At 35.6% G+C, this 19,140-nt stretch overlaps 1 protein-coding gene across 1 annotated transcript in view; it reads right to left on the bottom strand.

The window, feature by feature from the left end:
- Window positions 1-1,465: 1,465 nt before the first annotated feature.
- The window catches only part of LOC106474389 (dyslexia-associated protein KIAA0319-like protein), a gene marked incomplete at its 3' end in the record, with an annotated part of 36,135 nt that continues 18,460 nt past the window's right edge, over window positions 1,466-19,140 (bottom strand). The window contains exons 5-14 of the mRNA XM_022402694.1: window positions 16,423-16,780; window positions 15,856-16,045; window positions 15,341-15,444; window positions 14,944-15,031; window positions 14,612-14,704; window positions 13,480-13,612; window positions 4,891-4,955; window positions 4,564-4,724; window positions 2,967-3,226; window positions 1,466-1,614 (exon numbers count right to left, since the gene is read on the bottom strand). Coding sequence (XP_022258402.1) covers window positions 1,466-1,614; window positions 2,967-3,226; window positions 4,564-4,724; window positions 4,891-4,955; window positions 13,480-13,612; window positions 14,612-14,704; window positions 14,944-15,031; window positions 15,341-15,444; window positions 15,856-16,045; window positions 16,423-16,780 — 1,601 coding nt within the window. The remainder of the gene's footprint in view (window positions 1,615-2,966; window positions 3,227-4,563; window positions 4,725-4,890; window positions 4,956-13,479; window positions 13,613-14,611; window positions 14,705-14,943; window positions 15,032-15,340; window positions 15,445-15,855; window positions 16,046-16,422; window positions 16,781-19,140) is intronic.

Here is a 19,140-nt window from a genome sequence, read left to right as displayed (position 1 = left end):
ACGAGGAACCCATCTTGAGACTAATAATGCTTGCAGCTGGCTTGAATGGGTAATGAAGAAAAACTTTAGTATAAGTTTAACATAACAGCAAATGTACAACATTTCGACAAGGTTTTGTCATCATCAGATGATTACGGCATAATACAACGTGCTATCAACCAAAACAACTCATTTAGATACCCGATGATGACAGAACCTTGTCGAAACGTCGTACATTTGCTGTTATGTTAAACATATACTAAAGTTTTTCTTCATTACCCATTCAAGCCAGCTGCAAGCATTATTAGTCTCAAGATGGGTTCCTCGTCATCAAATTTTAATGTCATATAAACAAGCAACTAATAATAATTAGGGTTTCTAATTATTATTATTATTTTTGACTATTTCAACTGTCCAAGTAATCCAAATAATGTCTATGCTTCTTCAGAGCTACACAATCCACTGACCACAGTTATCAAAACCTGATTTTTAGCATAATAAGGTTTTTTTTACATTTTTTAGTCATCTCATGAAAATAATTAACTTGTTAAACATAATCAACTAATGACAATTAATTGATTAGCAATTCCACTAGTCACCCAGCTCTACAGATTAATTCAATGCTACTACAGTATCCAGATCACTTAGCAACTTCGGCGAATAAATGGCAGATGGGTTTTAATTATAACAAATGCAAGATAATGCATGAGGGTTATCATAATTTGAATTATAAGTATAATTTGAACTTTAACATTGTTATGGAATAAAAGGATATTGAAGTTCTAGTTGATCAGTCTCTTAAGTCATCCAAGCTGTGTGCTGTTGCTAGTGGTATGACAAATAGGATTTTAGGTTGTATCTACAGAAATATTGAATACAAGTCTAAAGAGGTTGTGATTACATTGTATAGGTTACTAGTTAGGCCACTTTTGGAGTATTGCATTCATTCTTGGGATCCTTACCTTAGGAAGGACATTGAGTTGTTGTAAAGGATTCAAAGGAGGGTTACTAGAATAGTGTCTGGGATGGAGAGGTTGTCAAAAGAGGAGAGGTTGAGATATCTAAAAGTGTTTTCTCTTGATGGAACCTGAATGAGGTGTTTAAGATTATTAAGGGAATTGATAAGTGCTGATACAACATTTTTTTTTCATACTTAACACTGAGAATAGTAGGACTAGGGTACACAAGTATAAATTTTGGCAAGGTAGGAGTCATCTTCAGCAAAGAAAGTTTTATTTTTCTAACAGGGTGGTTGGCCTTTGGAATGGGTTGTCTTCAGATGTTGTAGAGGCAGTAAATTTAAGTGAGTTTAAAAGAAAGCTTGATAAATATATGAATGATAAGAACTGGCTTTGAGAGTTTTGTTTATTTATTTAATAGTTTAGTTTAGAGGATGGGACAACCTAGATGGACCAATAGTTGTTCCTAAACATTACATTATAAGATGGAACAGAATCACTAATACATTCTGATCTCATTAACTTACTTTGAGTAACAATAACCTTGACTTCATCCGATGTATTTTGTCCTTTGTCATCACAGACAGTCAGTTTGAATACATACTCTCCCGGTACAAGGCGAGACACCTGGGCAGTAGATGTATTGCCATTTTCTATACTTGCAGGTTTGGGTCCACTGTGATGAAATGTGACGTATTTTTAAAATATCTGATCAACAAACTCATCGCACCAAACATAATATATTAAACACCGCAAATTTTGTAGAGAAATTAAAGAAGTTTAACATGGATGAGGTGGGGTGAGACCAATAAATGTTTGTTCAGGAAAGCTACACTAGGGTTACCTGCACAAAGATGTTCCTAATTTTGAACTGACAGACTAAAGGTAAAGCACCTAGATAACAGCATCTATCACCAAATCTTGAACAGTACTACTAAATGAATAATGGAACTTCACTGTTGCCTTATAGCATACAACCCAAAATGTGGAGTATGTTTTTGTGGTAACAGAACATCAACTCTCAGATTCATAGACTTAGTAAACTAATCACTCAGCCCATGGGATAGTGCAAAATCAGGTTTTATAATAGTGTTTTACTAATAATCGGTCCATCAATCAAAATTGGGCTGATTATTGCATAATCAGGTGACAATCAGAACCGACATGAGAAAAACGATTGCTGAGAAATTAATAATAACACCGCCCAGACCACTTTATTCACAACAACAACAACAATCTTCTGATTTGTAAGTATACTTACAACCACGATCCTGTATTTTTTGTTTTTCTTTCGACACAAAACATTATTCACTACTTTAAAGATCCTATCTATAATATCAGGTTCATAACCTCTACCAATTGCTATATATTTTAAATAATTCAATTCTAACATTAGATCTCCATTACATAAAGAGACATCAATGGCCCTATGAAAATGAGGACAATGTCTGTGGTAATGGGTGACACGATCTTGCATGTGGCATCATGGAAATGGCTTCCTGTATACAGAAGTTGGAGTCATCAACTAATTTTATCAAATCTGTGCACAAGAACTGTCAGCCAAATATATTAAAACAAACGTGTACGATTCAGCATGGATGATTTTAAATATTAGTAAATTCAAGCTCTTTGACTATTTAACAAGAATATCTCATATAGGTCACAAAAATAAATGTATTAAGATCACTGTACTTACACGACCTTGTTTCTTCTCCGTTAAGTCACTCATCAATGCCGATTTTAATTACTTCTCTCATAACTTTAAGATATATTTTTGTTCATTTTGGATTACTTCACATATTAGACTACTTAGCTATCAACAAGATTGAGTAATAAAGTAAATACAAACTTATTCAAGGATCTAGCAGGTTGTTTATGTAACTAAAGAGTTAAACTTGAAGCTGCAACACAAAACAAACTTAGCTAAGGATGTTGCAAGAATCAACGTAAAGAACGTTGTTTCCTTTTACTTGATTTCTATCTAGCATTGTTTCTGAAATGTAGTTTAAAAATAATATAATTACTCACTTGACCTGTTTCCAGTTCCACTTCATGATTTTTATACCATCTGAGCTTTTCTTACCATCCAAGGTGACGGGTTTATCTAAAGGTAAAGACACATTTATGTCTTCGCCAGCTACAGCCTTTGGAGGAATGTTACTTTCTGGCTTGACAAACACGTGAACTTCTGCTTCAGACGTCTGATCAGAAGTGTCAGTCACTTTTAAAATAAATTTGTAGACTCCAACTTCCAGATGTGAGAGATGAAGATATGGGCTATTAGTACCCTGTAGTTATTATAACAAATTAAACTGATGGCTACTTACAGTGATAATGACATTTTATACTGGTATATTGATAAAAAAAAAAATAATACTAATAATTCCACCAGTGATACAATCCTAAAAGATAGTTCTACTAGTTAAATAATCTTTAAATAATCCAAAATGTACATGTTACTGGTGAATTCATGTAAAATACAGCCTGTTACTGGTGTATTCATGTACAATATAGCCTGATACTAGTGTATTTATATAAAATATAGCCTGATACGGGTGTATTCATATAAAATATAGCCTGAAACGGGTGTATTCATATAAAATATAGCCTGATACTGGTGTATTTATATAAAATACAGACTGTTACTGGTGTATCTATATAAAATACAGCCTGTTACTGGTGTATTCATGTACAATATAGCCTGATACTGGTGTATTTATATAAAATATAGCCTGATACTGGTGTATTCATATAAAATATAGCCTGATACTGGTGTATTTATATAAAATACAGCCTGTTCCTGGTGTATCTATAAAAAATAAAGCCTGTTACTGGTGTATTCATGTACAATACAGCCTGTTACTGGTGTATTCATGTACAATATAACCTGATACTGGTGTATTTATATAAAATACAGCCTGTTACTGGTGTATTTATATAAAATACAGCCTGTTACTGGTGTATTCATGTACAATATAGCCTGATAATGGTTTAGTGATGTAAAGTACAGCCTGTTAATGAGGAATTAATGTGAAATACATCTTTGTTATTGATGTGTCCAAGAGAAATACGGACAGTGTTATACTGTACTGATTATACTACCAATAAAATAAGTCTTAATAGTGTACCTAGTGTTTAATAGTGTACCCAGGTTAAAGACACACTACAAGTTGTTTATTTAGTTGTGTATCAACTTCTGTTTAATAGTGTACCCAGGTTAAAGACACACTACAAGTTGTTTATGTAGTTGCGTATCAACTTCTGTTTAATAGTATACCCAGGTTAAAGACACACTACAAGTTGTTTATTTAGTTGTGTATCAACTTCTGTCTAATAGTGTACCCAGGTTAAAGACACACTACAAGTTGTTTATTTAGTTGTGTATCAACTTCTGTCTAATAGTGTACCGAGGTTAAAGACACACTTCAAGTTGTTTATTTAGTTGCGTATCAACTTCTGTTTAATAGTGTACCCAGGTTAAAGACACACTACAAGTTGTTTATTTAGTTGCGTATCAACTTCTGTTTACTTTACTGTGATTCCACATCTCCAGAAGAGTCTGCCCTACATGTCTAGTTATCTGCTTGAATACTCAATCACCAAATGTATTTACAATGGTTCTAACCTCCATGTCCACAGATTTATCTGTCTCGGGACTTTTCACCCACTGGTAACTTTTGATACCTTTATCATCACTGCTGAGATTTCCATTCAGGGTTACATCGTCTTGAGGAAGGTACATGACAGCATCAGAGCCAGCATTGGCAGTAGGAGGGTAGTCTTTCTCTACAAAACACAAGCAAAAGAAAATATTTAGAATAATTCTCTATCCTTTAGCATATTATATTTTTTTTTATCTTTACAAATTTCTTTTCAGTTCTTAACATTAGATTAGATTTAAATGAGCTCTAGTTATCCAATACGTAACAAGCTTTTTCTACTTTTTCCTCACCTTTCAAAACTGTCACATTGGCAAACGTGTAATTCAAAATTCCATCCGAATCTTTCACTGTAAGCCTACGCAAGATAAAAAAGAAACTTTCTGAATCACTAGAGATTTCACCGAAATCTGTACAACGATAAAAAGTAACATACTAGAGGAGTATGCAGTAAAATAAGCTTGCTCAAAACTTATCAACAAAATTTATGGTCAAAAATAATCTTTATCAAAATAACTGACCAAGATATTAATATCCTCCATATTCATGCTCCTCTCTTAGGTACATTTGTTAATATTTATAAAATTATTTGAAATGAAGAGAGGATAGAAAGAAAAGGGATTTTCTGGCTAACGAAGTATTGTGATAATAGGTTAATATTCATCTGATGAAAGGGGCATCGTGTTTTATCGATACAATGTAAAAAAAAGTTGTTAGTTTTCACTACACGGTGGCACTGATGAAGCATGTTCGTGATCGGAAAAGAACTGTGGGATCCATATGCTGGGGTGAAACCTGGTGCTCTGTTCGTGAGTATATTCTTGCAAAGACAATGAATGTCACTCTAGCATCCCTGCATGGTCCAAGTCAGCTTGTTAACTTATACATCATCAAAATGAAAGACATTTTGTTGTAACTAGGATGAACCTCATGGTTCTGACCTAACAGCTTGTCACTTTGATATTTTGGGTACTGTCAAGGAAGGTCTATATGATCACAGTTAAAGACAAATTATATTGTTAAAACAACTATATCCAGCTACTAGGTTCATAACTTCACCCTTATACCAAACTAATTTCATGGTAAAATGGAAGAAATACATCATGCTTAACTCTCTCTCGACACCGGCTCAGTCAAATTGCCTGACCACTTTGTATTCATTTAAAGTCGTCATAGTTTTGATACTACTAACTTTTAATATAGTATGTATATCTTCAAAAAATTTGGCAGACTTTCAGTAGACATTAAAGTCTTCCACATACCAAAAATCAGATTTTTAGTGAAGTATTTTTAATAAACTAAAAAAGATTTATCCATGAATATATCAAGTATTTGTTTTGAATAGTCCGAGTGCAAAGTGATTTTCATGTTAAGATTAAAAATACTTTTCTTCCTTTCAAAAATCTCAAATTTCATTCGAATAATCTCTAAAACCTTGTAAAGACATTTCAAATGTTTGTTTTCAGTAAAACAGTATATTTTGTTATTTCCTCTACCCTAATTCCATACAAAATTGATCAATTTGACCGACCACATAACTACCAAAAAAAAATTGAAATATATCTAATTTACCATTTTTTCTTTCTAGAATGACTTGAAACTACATTAATTTATCCTAAGCAGCTTTAAACTTGTAACAGTAGATATCTATTTATACTTAAATTTTATTGTTTTATTGTCCTTTGAGCCATGTCTAACTGCTGAATTATATTATCCATGAGTTACTCTGAGCTGCTCACGTGTGTGCCACATGAAAGTTATAATATTCCTGTACCGAAAATGTATTTCCAATAGGTACTCGTTTCCATTCGCAAGATTAGCTATTCTTGTTCACTGCTGCCCTCCATATGTGAACTTTTTCTTTACGCATGGCACAAGCCTTCCACTCTCCCCTATTGGAATTTCAAGATTCCAACATGTCTCATGCAAATCATCATGCGTCACCTACTCACCCAATAGGAGCATTACATGCTCACATGACGCATGTGACTCCCTCTACACTTCTCTACTGAACTATCACTTTGAAGTTTGGCAGAAGATGTCAGCACTGGAGAAATGTGGGAAGTGTGAGAGGGGGTAAGTACCTATCAGAAATAAATTTTCATTATAGGAAAATTATAACTTCCGATACTGTACTTATCTCATCACACAAGATTAGCTAGAATCCCAAATTGATAAGGAGGACAGACTGGTGCGAGGGAATGACAGAGGTACTTCCCAAAAGCATCCGAAGGATACCCCTGGAAATGAGAAATTCAGATCCAAAGATCAGAAGAGAGAAACCACACTACTTCTGAGCCAGGTATGCACTTCACCCAACTGTAGAAAGTGTAATATATAAGGGCAGAAAATGAGAGGAGCACATTCAAGTGAAAGAGAATGTGGCAGGAAAGTGACCCTAACCATAAAAATATACTTTAACTCAATCCCACAGTGAGAAAGGTGGGTAAACAAAGGATGCACTCCTAGGTGTAGAGTAGCTAGGGTGCAGAGGACCATATTCGTTAAGTCAACTACATCCAAAACTTGCCCGTGAGGTACTGACATCCGTGTGAAGGTAGGATGAGGATCATACCGTCTTCATCTCAAACCCAAGAACCGAGGGATTGAGAATCACAAGGATTAGCTCTGAGCTATCAATCTGAGAACTTGACATCCGGTATCAAAAGGATGTCTATCGCATGCAATCAACTCCCCCAACCGTGAAACAGACCAGGACCATCCAAATGGTAATAACGTCCCTGTAAGAAGAGAGGATGTAGGATAGCCAAGAAAAGAACCAGAACAATCCTACATACCACTCTGTGACCCGCAGCACAGATGGAAGAAATGGAGGGAGGAAGATAGACAACCCAAAACCTGTGTGAGGACTTATGTTGATCGGTTCACTCTAAATACAAAACCTTTGGGGTACTGACATCCATATGTGGGTAAGATGAGGGCTCCCAGTGGAAGGGTTGAACTGCATTCTAACGTTTCATTGGTTATTGCAAATAGGAGGATATCATGTCATCTATACCTGCAGTACACCACCTCCCTACTCTGTAACTGAATGGTTATTGTGTGGAATTCATTCAGCAGGGTGCCTCCATGGTAAACCACCCCAGCAGGTTAGAACTGAAAAATGGTAAGGACTCCCCATACTTCACTTGAAGAAAAGAGGATGACAACGTGATGGAGACTCCAAAGGAACATCGTCACCTGAGACAGTGTAATGGGTGACCACAAAACCTTATTTTCAAAAGCAGACCATACTGAGTTATTCACTCCAGGAATGGCAGGGATGGGCAGCAATCCCCTTCTGCTTTACCCATGCAGTTCATGGGTGGTACAGTCCGAGACAGACATGATTATAAAGCAAAATATCACAAGGTCATGCACCTACAAGTGATCTTATGGAACACCCCACCTAAACGGTGAGTGTGTGAAGCCAGGGAGGAAGTGCAAGTCAACATGGTTGAACAGTGTGGACTTTGAGCTAAAGAATACCTGGTCAGATACCACTCACCACAGAGTGGGATCCATGAGATAAAGAAATAGAGAAAGGCCCTCAAAAGAAAGGAAAGTAGAAATAAAAACTTACCAGGTAGAACTGCACTGAAGTCTGAAGAATGGAATAGATGGTAGATAAAACCCAGACGATGAGAAAACCATGGAGATAGTGGGAGATGAACTTACTGAGTGTGGTCCACATGCTGGACTGCAGAATCTCCTCTATTGAACGATGAGGTGTCAGATCTGATTGGAGGAGACCTGGAACAAATTCCAGGAGAAAGAAGGTTGGGAGGAATAGGCCAATTGAACCAAAAGATGGACCCAATTGGTAAGGGTAGATGGTGAAAGATCACAAAGGGAGGAGATTTGCCAGGAGATAAAGAGTTGAGAACGTGTACCCTGGAAGGAAGCAATAAGGGCAATATAACAACAAAGAGCCCTGACCAGTCACAGAAGCCTATCCAGATCCAGGCGAGGGTAAAGATGGGAAATAAAAGAAAGGGAAATGGGAGAAAAGGAGGAACCAACCTCACGAGCTGCCAAGATGTTTGGCAGAAAGGAACAATCTGGATAATGGAGCAGAGAGGTAGGATGATAAACTGTGTGAAACATCAATGACAAAACAAATCAGACCATTGACATCCACAGGCTAAGAGAAGGAAATATGTTTTAAGGGAAAGATGAAACATGGAATATGAAGAAAGTGGTTCAAACAGAGGTAAAGAAAGGGAATGGAGGACCACATTGATATCCCAATCTGAAAGGGAAGGTCACCTGGGAGGTTGACATGTCCGGAAGGAACACATGAGCATGGTAAGGGCATGGGAAGTAAAAACTCTATGGTATTGGGAAAAACAAAAGGAATGGGATAAGGCCACCTGATATCTCGAAAGCGAGGAGATTGAAGACCCATGGTCAAAGAGCTAGGGGAGAAATTCTACCACAGTAGGCTGGTCAGCAGGAAACCCCCTAGTTGTAGATAAATGATGGAATACTTTCCACTTGCATTGATACACCTCTATGGAAGATGAACGGATGGAGCCTGCTAACAAGGAAGCAACTCAACGTGTGAAACCGGATCTTCTCACCAAGGACCAGACAAAAGCCGGGCATGAAAAAGCAGGATGTGAAGAGTGGGATGTAGGACATGTAACCAAAGTTGACAAAGAAGGTAGGGATAAAGTGGAAGAGGGACAAGGGGGTAGAGGAGCAGTTGCTGTAACCATGGAAACCAAGGCTGAGCTAGCCAATAAAGAGCAATTAGGAGGACCCAACAAGGAGTGGAGTGGATGAGAGAAATCGGATGGATGGGTACACACAAAGATACTTGTGTAACCAATCCTAGCTGAAAGCATCGAGTGCCATAGCCTGGGGATGAGGTACAGGCGACCAAAAGAGAGGTAATTTGTTGTTGAGGCCAACCCACCAATGCTAAAGATCACTTGAAAATGATAGGATTTAATGACACTCTGTGGGATATATCTGGTTGGGGCATGAAAGATGAACTGTGATCAAATTGAAAGAACCTGGCATATGACACGCAGTGTCTGATAACTGAGATCTCTGGACCGGGTGCCCCTTGGTGATTGATATGTGCCACCACTGCAGAATTGTCTGAATGAACCATCACCAGACAATGTCAGGTGAGAATAAGGAATATGACTAGAAGTAGAGAACATTGATATGCAAAGTGCTTTCATCCACACACACCAATGGCCCAAAGCCTCCTGGTGATTGACCCATACCCCTATTCCTGAAGGGATGCATCCATGAAAAGATGTATATCCAAACATAGGAGAGGAAGCAGCATGCCAGCCAATGTATGGGCTTTGTCCAACCAGTAAAGCATATCGTCTCGCAGAGACAAAGGGTAATGGTGGTGGAAAGAGGATCCCAAGCAAGGTTCCATCAATTGTGAAGTGCCTACTGAAGTGATCTCATACAAGCATGATAGAGGGGGACCAGTGATGTCATTGATGACCACATCCCCAAAAGCAGAAGAACCCCTTGGCGCAGTAAGTGACTGAGCCAAGAGGGGGGTGGCGAACCAACAGTTCCATTGAATGAAGTCATAAAGGAGAAGGCTGGGCTCAATTGATACGAGTGTTGAAAAAGACCCCCAAATGGACAAGATATTGAGTAGGTCTGAGGAAGGACTTCTCTAGTTTGATCAACCAGCCTACCCAAAATTCATAAGGTGCCAAAGCAACTTCAAAGAGGAGGGCCTGAAATTGATAAACTACCCTGAGATGGACAAACTAAAGATAAGGATAAGACTGAGGTGATATGGGTATATCATGGAGGAAAGCGACAAGAAGAAGTGGGAGGGACAGGTAAGGGCTGGGAAGGGGAAGGACGGAAAATGGTAATTGCAGCCATACGAGGCTCTGACTGAGACAAACGGACTATGGTATTCATAAGAGTGGATTGTTGTTAGACCGATGTCACCCAAGGCTCTAGAGTTTCTGGGACCATAACAAAAATGTAATGCCTCAGGAATGGGGCCGTATGGAAATCCCTAATATATGTTGAGGGTAAACGGACCAAAGCCAATACAGCATCACAACCTATAAGGTCCCAGCAACAAAGAAACAATGTTTGGAATGCCAGAGCCAAAGACAACATGCAAGCTAAAGTGGAGGAGAGAAGGGCATGGGTATCACCAGAAAACCCTTCAGGATTTCTGTGGAGAAACTCAGATAGATATGTAAGGGTAAGATGCAAGCAAGAATATTGGGCATGGGTAAGACTGACAGATGATGCGAGAGCCACTCCCCAAATAGGCAATAAGGAACCTAACAGCTACTGGTCTAAAAATGGATAGTCAGCATGATGGTAGGAAAGTGCAAACTGACCTGTAGCCTGTGGGGGGTGCAGCATGCTAATCCCCTCACTTAACTGTGAGGCAAAGTGATCAGCATGAACCCGAATATCTGGTGAAGGAGTAAAAACCAAAAAGGATTGGGAAGATTGTTCATGGAGTAAGGAAGGATGAGGTGCATAAGAATTAGATGAAATGGATAAGACGTCCAAACCTGAGACAAAAAAGCCATAAAGACCATATTAGGGCTAGAAGACTCATTGGGTTGGGAATGGGAAGGAACAGCATCTGGAGGTGGAAAAAGACGATCGAAGTCCTTGCCAGCCTGCACAGGATCAGCCTGGGCGATGTCCGGGTACAAAGGTTGTTCTATGTAACATTCAATATCCTGGCCTATAAAAGCAGAAGAATTTACCATCGGGTTAAGAAAAAACGCTGGTCACTGGTGTAACCCCCGAAATGTTAACGTTAACTTTGGAGTTCATTGCACAGAAAGGTTCACCAAATTCAAGTGCAGAAAATAAGGTAACTAGAATTAACTGATAAATACTAATAAAAGAAACAGGCTGAATGAAAGCAAATTAATTAAAGAAACAACAACTTTGTGAGGAAACAAAGTCAAACGTGAAGCATTAAACAAACAAAACAGCATGTCTGAACACAAGCACTGCCAAACGAGAAGTTGTAGTTCGGTAGAGGAGTGTAGAGGGAGTCACAAGAGCATGTCATGCTCCTATTGGTGAGTAGGTGATGCATGAGACATGTTGGAATCCTGAAATTCCAATAGGGGGAATGGAAGACTTGTGGCATGCATAAAGAAAAAGTTTGCATATAGAGGGCAGCAGAATAGGTAATCTTGTGAGTGGAGGTAAGTACCGTATCAGAATCTTTTTATTACACTATTATTATTATTCATTTTACTTAATCTAACTTTAACTACCCTAAAGAGATTCCTATTTTTACATTTTAGTTACTTTTATAATAATAAGTAAAGAATACAGATGAAAAATAAGAAATAAAGTACTTACTTGGGCCTTCTTTTTGCTGTCGACTGTTGATGTCACTTAACACTACTTTGTTTTATATTAATGGTAGTAATGCACTAAATAATTTTAAATTAAATAATGAATCAAAGAACATAGAATAATAACATGCAAAAAGCAGACAGTATCCCATAACCAAAATAATTTTTCTGGCTTTCTGACTACGAGACAAGAGCTATTATATATTTATCCAAGCTAGTCAATATGTTTCCCATAGGAACAAAGCTTGTACTAAGAGAAATTGAAAATTCTCCGATTATAAAATAATATAATACATCATTTGATAGATGAAAACCTTCGCTTTCGATTGGTTATAAATAATTTATTATTAAATGCAACAGAAAACTATTAACAAATTCTGAAAGAGAGAATGTGACAGGTGGGTGTGGCAAGAAGGGTCTGATTTGCTATTTGATGGTTCTGTAACCAAACAAGATTAAAGGCTATAAAAATAAGGTTTGTCTGGGAGATGATAATTTTATAGTGGATAATTTACGTTAAATTTCGTACTTATTGTAGGGGTGGTGAATAAATTTGAGTGGAAGGGATGCTTAAAGAAAAAAATGTCATATTTCTCACACTAATGGAAATTCAGGATTTTTTAAAATTATACCTTATAAAATTAAAAACTTAAAATTTATAAATATCTAAATTTGGACTATTAGTTATGATTTTATACTATACTAATTTGTATAATATAAGCAAAAAATAGTGCAATTAAATTTTGAATGTAAGTCACTAAAAACCTTGATACGCATACAGTAATGGATGCCCATGCAGAGAGGGTTAATGGGGACAATCACTTTATGTTTATTGGATGTGACTTAATGTTATTAGTATTATTAACTTAAACTTGGTTCTAAGAATCTCCCATATATTATGACAGCAACTTTATTGTTAAAAAATACTCATAATTTTACATATTTAAATTAACTCCTGTTGAAATTTCTATCATAACCATCCAGAAAAAAATTAAAACTAGCTACCTTATGGTTATTGGCATAATGACAACTTAGGTATCCAATCTTATCACTACAAATTTTCTACTTTTTAACTAATAGACTTCAAAGTTGTATTAGGCTTGTTACTAAAATTATATAGCCTAATAGAAGGTAAAAACAAATTAACAACTGCTCAAAAAAAAAACAACACTGATATGTTAGAACTTAAAAGTGATACAAACTAAAAAGCGCACTGAATCCCAAACTTAATTATCATATGAAAATGCAGTCAATACAGTGAAATGATTACGTGTGATGTCATACAACATCTTATTATTTAGCTAACACAAAACTACTGCAAAAAATAAATAAGAGCAGTTTCCGGATGATTTAAAATAAGTTAACTTCTAAGTACAGAACCTCCAACATGTAGTACACTACACGAAATTGTTTTCTCTGATCTCGTGTTGGCTATATATAAGAAAAGTACAGATTCTAGTGGCAAATACTAATATCTTGATGAATACCTAGCTACCTCTCTATCAACTTTTCTCTTTCTACGGCTTATAAAAAAAAACTTACTTGAACCTGTAAAAGCCCGGGATTAGATTCCTTAACTGAACTGTACTGCTGTTGTTTAGCTGAATCTTGTAGCCAATAGGAAGACTGATAACTTCCCAATGGTAGTCAATGATCTTGTCGTCATCAGTGCTGTCTAAAAAAAACAAAGTTTCATCTTAAGTACGACGATGACTTCTCAGAAGGAATTTTGGGTGGGAGATTGGATTAGAGAATCTTGCTCTCATTTAAGAACCAAAACGAAAATACTTCAGTTATACATTGTTTTATTACAAACTGTCATCACAAGGAGAACTGGGATGTAGTTAGTATACACCAAATGTTTGGCTTAAACTTTACTATTTCAGGACATACATATATTTACCGTTCAAAAAACACATACCAGTAAAAAGAGTGCACGAGCACAAGATGACATAATTAAACATAAAAATATATGCTAGCTTTTATTTGTACAATATTCAATAGAAATATTTGTTTTTAAATGTTAACCTGATCAAACACTTCATTTATAACCAACTCTGAATAATAAAAAGTTTTCAAAACTTGCACCAACCAAAAACATGCTATTTTCCACATACTCAATATGATTCCTCACACACACACACACACACACACACAGAATGATAAACCTGATACAATCTCTTACACACACAAAACAACAAATCTGGTCCTCACTAGTTTAATGTCATATCTCCACCTGTGTACAAATATAATGAACACTCAACAATGCAAGAAAATTTTCAATTTCCTTAAAGTCCGAAGTACCAACATTTGTATATACTTAGCATTACAGCCACAACTGTGTGGAAAAAAACCTGATTGTTTATTTATGACTCTTTTTCTAGTAGTTTAACAGATATGCAAGATGAAACCGGTTGTGCCATATTTTTTTTATTACTTTCTGTTTGAGTTTAATTTAACTTTATATAATCGTTGTATATTGCAGTGAATTTCATTTCTCTTAAATACATTTACAAACAAAATTGTATACCTTCTATATAATTATCACACAAAATAACAAATTTTTTTATATACACGTTTCAAAGAATAATTAATGATAAATTATCTCTATCAACACCGATGTTATTGATCAGATGCCAATCTATGACACTTCTACTATCATTAAAGAACTCACAAGATCCATCCAACACGGTGTCTTTATTTGGAAGTTTGACAGTGACATTAGAAGGCTGGATGACAGCCACAGGAGGTTTATTGGTCCGTTTAGCTGTTTAATAAGACAAGAGTATCCAATTAATTAAAAGCCGTCTTGATACTTTACATCTCTTTTTACATCGATTTATCCATTATTATATTTGATTGCAATACATACAGTGTACATATCAGTAGATTAGGTTTGAATTTTCTAGACTTAAAATTTCAGTCATCATTATCTAGATGTCCACATAACTTATTTAAATTTTGGCAATATCAGAAAGATGAAAATACAATGAATCTCACACTTACGTGGTAAGACAGTAACATTGACTGTGTCTTTTCCCGAAGATCCATTCCCAGTAACACTAATTTCAAACATATAAACACCAGACCGAAGCTAAATCAGAGGAAACATAAAAGGTTTGAAACATTCTTTTTATATTCCTTTTAACATCAACTTTGTTTAAAACTAGAAAAATCTTAAACTGTGCAAAAACAAATTCATAATTTTACTAGAAATGGCAAAGGTAACAGAACCAATAATCAATAACCAATAAATAGAATATCACTTTATCTATAATTAACAAACAATGTAATTATTGAACTTCGTTTTTTATTTCTTTTTATGCAAACAAAAGCTTAACTTGTACAGAAACTATTAAAAATTTGAAATATTTCTCAGCATCTTGGTGGCTAAACAACTTACTTTTGACAGTTTAAGCGTTGGGCTTGTTTGACCCTGCATGATGCCAGCTTCTTCATCTCCTCCTGGTTGGGATAACAGTGTCCAAAGATACGAATATTTCACCCCTGTATTTAATATACCAACCAACGTAAGCTGCAGCCAAACCATGATCACTGTAGGTTATACTTTAATACAATGTTAAAGTAATCAAAAATATTTCACTATAAATATAAGAGATTCACAAAAATATTCAATTTATATTTTCTGTAGAAAAGAAACAGTTTTAATTTGTTTTAACGTTGGTTTTCGGGAATATTTATCATCACGCACAAGTACAGTTTTTTTAAAGAACCATCAGTAATTTTTTTCAGAAAAAAAGTAAAAGATGTTACACTAATCATTGTGGAATATTCTTTTACACAATATAAAAAGTCGTGTAACTGAAAAAGTACTGAAGCGTATTTCATTTAATATTAACTGTGTTACACTAAGAAGTAAAACATAATTTGATTTCCATCAGAAACTAATAAAAAAACCTGTGTTTTCCTGCGGCAAAGCGTATGCTGACAATGTCACTTCATTGTCAGGTAGTTGAATCACTTTGTTACCACCGGCAGACACTACCAGATGACGTTCTATAGGGGCAGACGTTGAGCTAGACTTCTTATTCCCTGTTACTTTATTTTCATATTCAGAGCTTGGGGTTGTAGCGGGCTGAGAAGAATTCTAGAAAACAATAACGTGAAAGTTTTTAATTTCATAATTTTTTCTTTAATAGTATTGTACAACAAACCTATTAATATAACATTTGATAACATACATAAAGAGTAAAGGCTCTCATGAGATTTGATAGACAGAAGATTTATATATACTATCTTCATTGTTTGTTTTAGTATTTCTTGAAATGTTTACCATAACATACTTTTAATCGAGTGCCCAAGAAATAGCTAAGTAATTAATAATGCAATAATTATCTTTAATAATTAAGAACCAAACTCCGAGATGCTGCTAGAGACATTTGGTGAATGTTTAACGCCTAATTCCCCCCCTCCCCCGTTTCATTCCCAAAAGGTCGCTTGGTTTTGATAAATAAATATGATTACCTGTACATTTGTGACGTTGGTTGGTAGCAGAGAGGGTGTGGCTGTTACATTAAGCCCACTTTTTGTTGTTAAAAGCTGACACTCCCCCGTGGACTCAGACCTTGTGTATCCATCGTCACATTCACAGAAGCCTTGACGAGCTCTGTTGTTATAAACGACACAGTGCTCGTTGATGGCACAGTCTTCATCTATGCCATACGTACATGTTTTTTTCTGTGTTGGTCTTACAGGACCTTTGCTGCTTGCTGTTGTGGCCTTTAGAGATGTTTTATAATCGTAACTCGTGTTTTCACCAGTCTTAAGTGGTTTTTTATCATCTAAGTGGAACATCAATTCCTTAGGCTGTAACTCTGAAGATCTATTTGTAGTGAAATAAAAAATAAATTCAAGGTGTATCTTACTTATTATAAATATGAACTGGTTGCTAATCAACTAGAACATAAAAGATTCAGGATTGGGGGAAATGAATCGAGAATATATCACCTGGAAGTTAAACGTAAATTCTAACAACTAAAGGTAAACGTGAAAATAATACAAATTCTGAATATTATTTTTAAAGCTCCAAAATAATAAACTGTTTCAACATCCCATTTTATCGTGACTGGTGGTGACTACCATACTTAACGTAGTAACTACAATCTGATACATTTTAACGTGACTGGTGGTGACTACAATACTCCACGTAGTAACTACAATCTGATACATTTTAACGTGACTGGTGGTGACTACTATACTCCACGTAGTAACTAAAATCTGATACATTTTAACGTGACTGGTGTTGACTACCATACTCCACGTAGTAACTAAAATCTGATACATTTTAACGTGACTGGTGTTGACTACCATACTCCATGTAGTAACTACAATCTGATACATTTTAACGTGACTGATGGTGACTACCATACTTCAAGTAGTAACTACAATCTGATACATTTTTTACATCACAACAACATGTATGGATATTTTAAATTTTACTGAGAATCTTTACAGGTCATGGATGAGAAATGGGACTCAAATTTCAACCTTCAGATATTATATATTAACTACTGTTAAGAAATGTAACACATATTTTACATAAACTAACTTTGAACCCTCTGATGTCATAGAAATAAAACACATATTTTACATAAATTTTGGCATTGCAACATAATTCAGTCTATGTAAGTTTCAGCATAAAGAACATATTTTTCAGAATTTATAGTTTATACTGCAGGGACTCAGACATTTTAAGAATAAAGTTAGAAATAGGTGTGTTTTCTTATAGCAAAGCCACACTGGGCTATCTGCTGTGTCCGCCAAGTTAGAAATAGGTGTGTTTTCTTATAGCTATCTTCTGTGTCCGCCAAGTTAGAAATAGGTGTGTTTTCTTATAGCAAAGCCACACTGGGCTATCTGCTGTGTCCGCCAAGTTAGAAATAGGTGTGTTTTCTTATAGCTATCTGCTGTGTCCGCCAAGTTAGAAATAGGTGTGTTTTCTTATAGCAAAGCCACACTGGGCTATCTGCTGTGTCCGCCAAGTTAGAAATAGAGTTATATTTAGTCTCCAGAGAATAATAAAAAACTTTTATTTCAGACAACATTTTGCCAATGAAACTTCACTGGGGCTACTAGTACTGTAGAGTAAATACTGTTTACTTTCCATTTCATTGGCAAGACCATTAAAAAATACTGCTTACCTAACTGCATATCAAAGTTATAAATAAAATACATTCTAAGACAAGAAAAAATCTGATTGTTCATAAGTAGCAAAAACAAAGCTTTCATATTAGTATTAAACTCAATTAAACTCAAAACAAACATCTGTTTTCAAATGAAAAAAAATGTAACTTAACAATAATAACAGTTTTAGCCGCATAACTAAATACATCTGCATGTACTCACGTTATGTAAGAATACAAAAATATTTACTAGATGAGTGTTCTTTATAATCCATGATTTAATCAGTCTTTCACGATAAAACAAAGATTACAACTGTCTTACACAGAAAACACTCTCATTTCATGACATAAATTCACAGTAGAAACATGTTTCATTAAAAAATGAGCTGCTTTTTCAAGTACAAAATATGTTAACATCTTTATCTAGTAGAATGTCAACAAATTCAATGATGTCAAATAATTTCTCGAAGGATGACTTTCACATTAAGATATCTCTTTTTTTTATTTCTTTTTCACACAAATAACTTTTCAGTTGTTTGTTGTTAATTCTTCTGCTCACTTATCTGATACAAGCCTCATCTCCATGTCAGCCCCATTATGTTACATGTACCTCCATAACAGCCCCATTATATATACCTTCATGAAGTCCTATTATGTTATATTTACCTCTGTCAGCCCCATTATGCTATATGTACTCCATGTCAGCCCCATTATATTACACATACTTCCATTTCAGCCTCATTATGTTACATGTACCTCCATATTAGCCCCATTATGTTACATGTACCTCCATGTCAGCCCCATTATGTTACATGTACCTCCATATCACCTCCATTATGTTACATGTACCCCCATATTAGCCCCATTATGTTACATGTACCTCCATATCAGCCCCATTATGTTACATGTACCTCCATATTAGCCCCATTATGTTACATGTACCTTCATATTAGCCCCATTATGTTACATGTACTCATATCAGCTCATTATGTTACATGTACCTCATATCAGCCCATTAGTCGTTAATATACGTACCTCTATACTACACGTACCATTACTA

Source organism: Limulus polyphemus, unplaced genomic scaffold (genome assembly GCF_000517525.1).
Source record: "Limulus polyphemus unplaced genomic scaffold, Limulus_polyphemus-2.1.2 Scaffold7154, whole genome shotgun sequence".
NCBI lineage: Eukaryota > Metazoa > Arthropoda > Merostomata > Xiphosura > Limulidae > Limulus > Limulus polyphemus.
The sequence above is the reverse complement of the archived record's forward strand: the minus strand, read 5'-3'. Positions and strand labels throughout refer to the sequence as shown.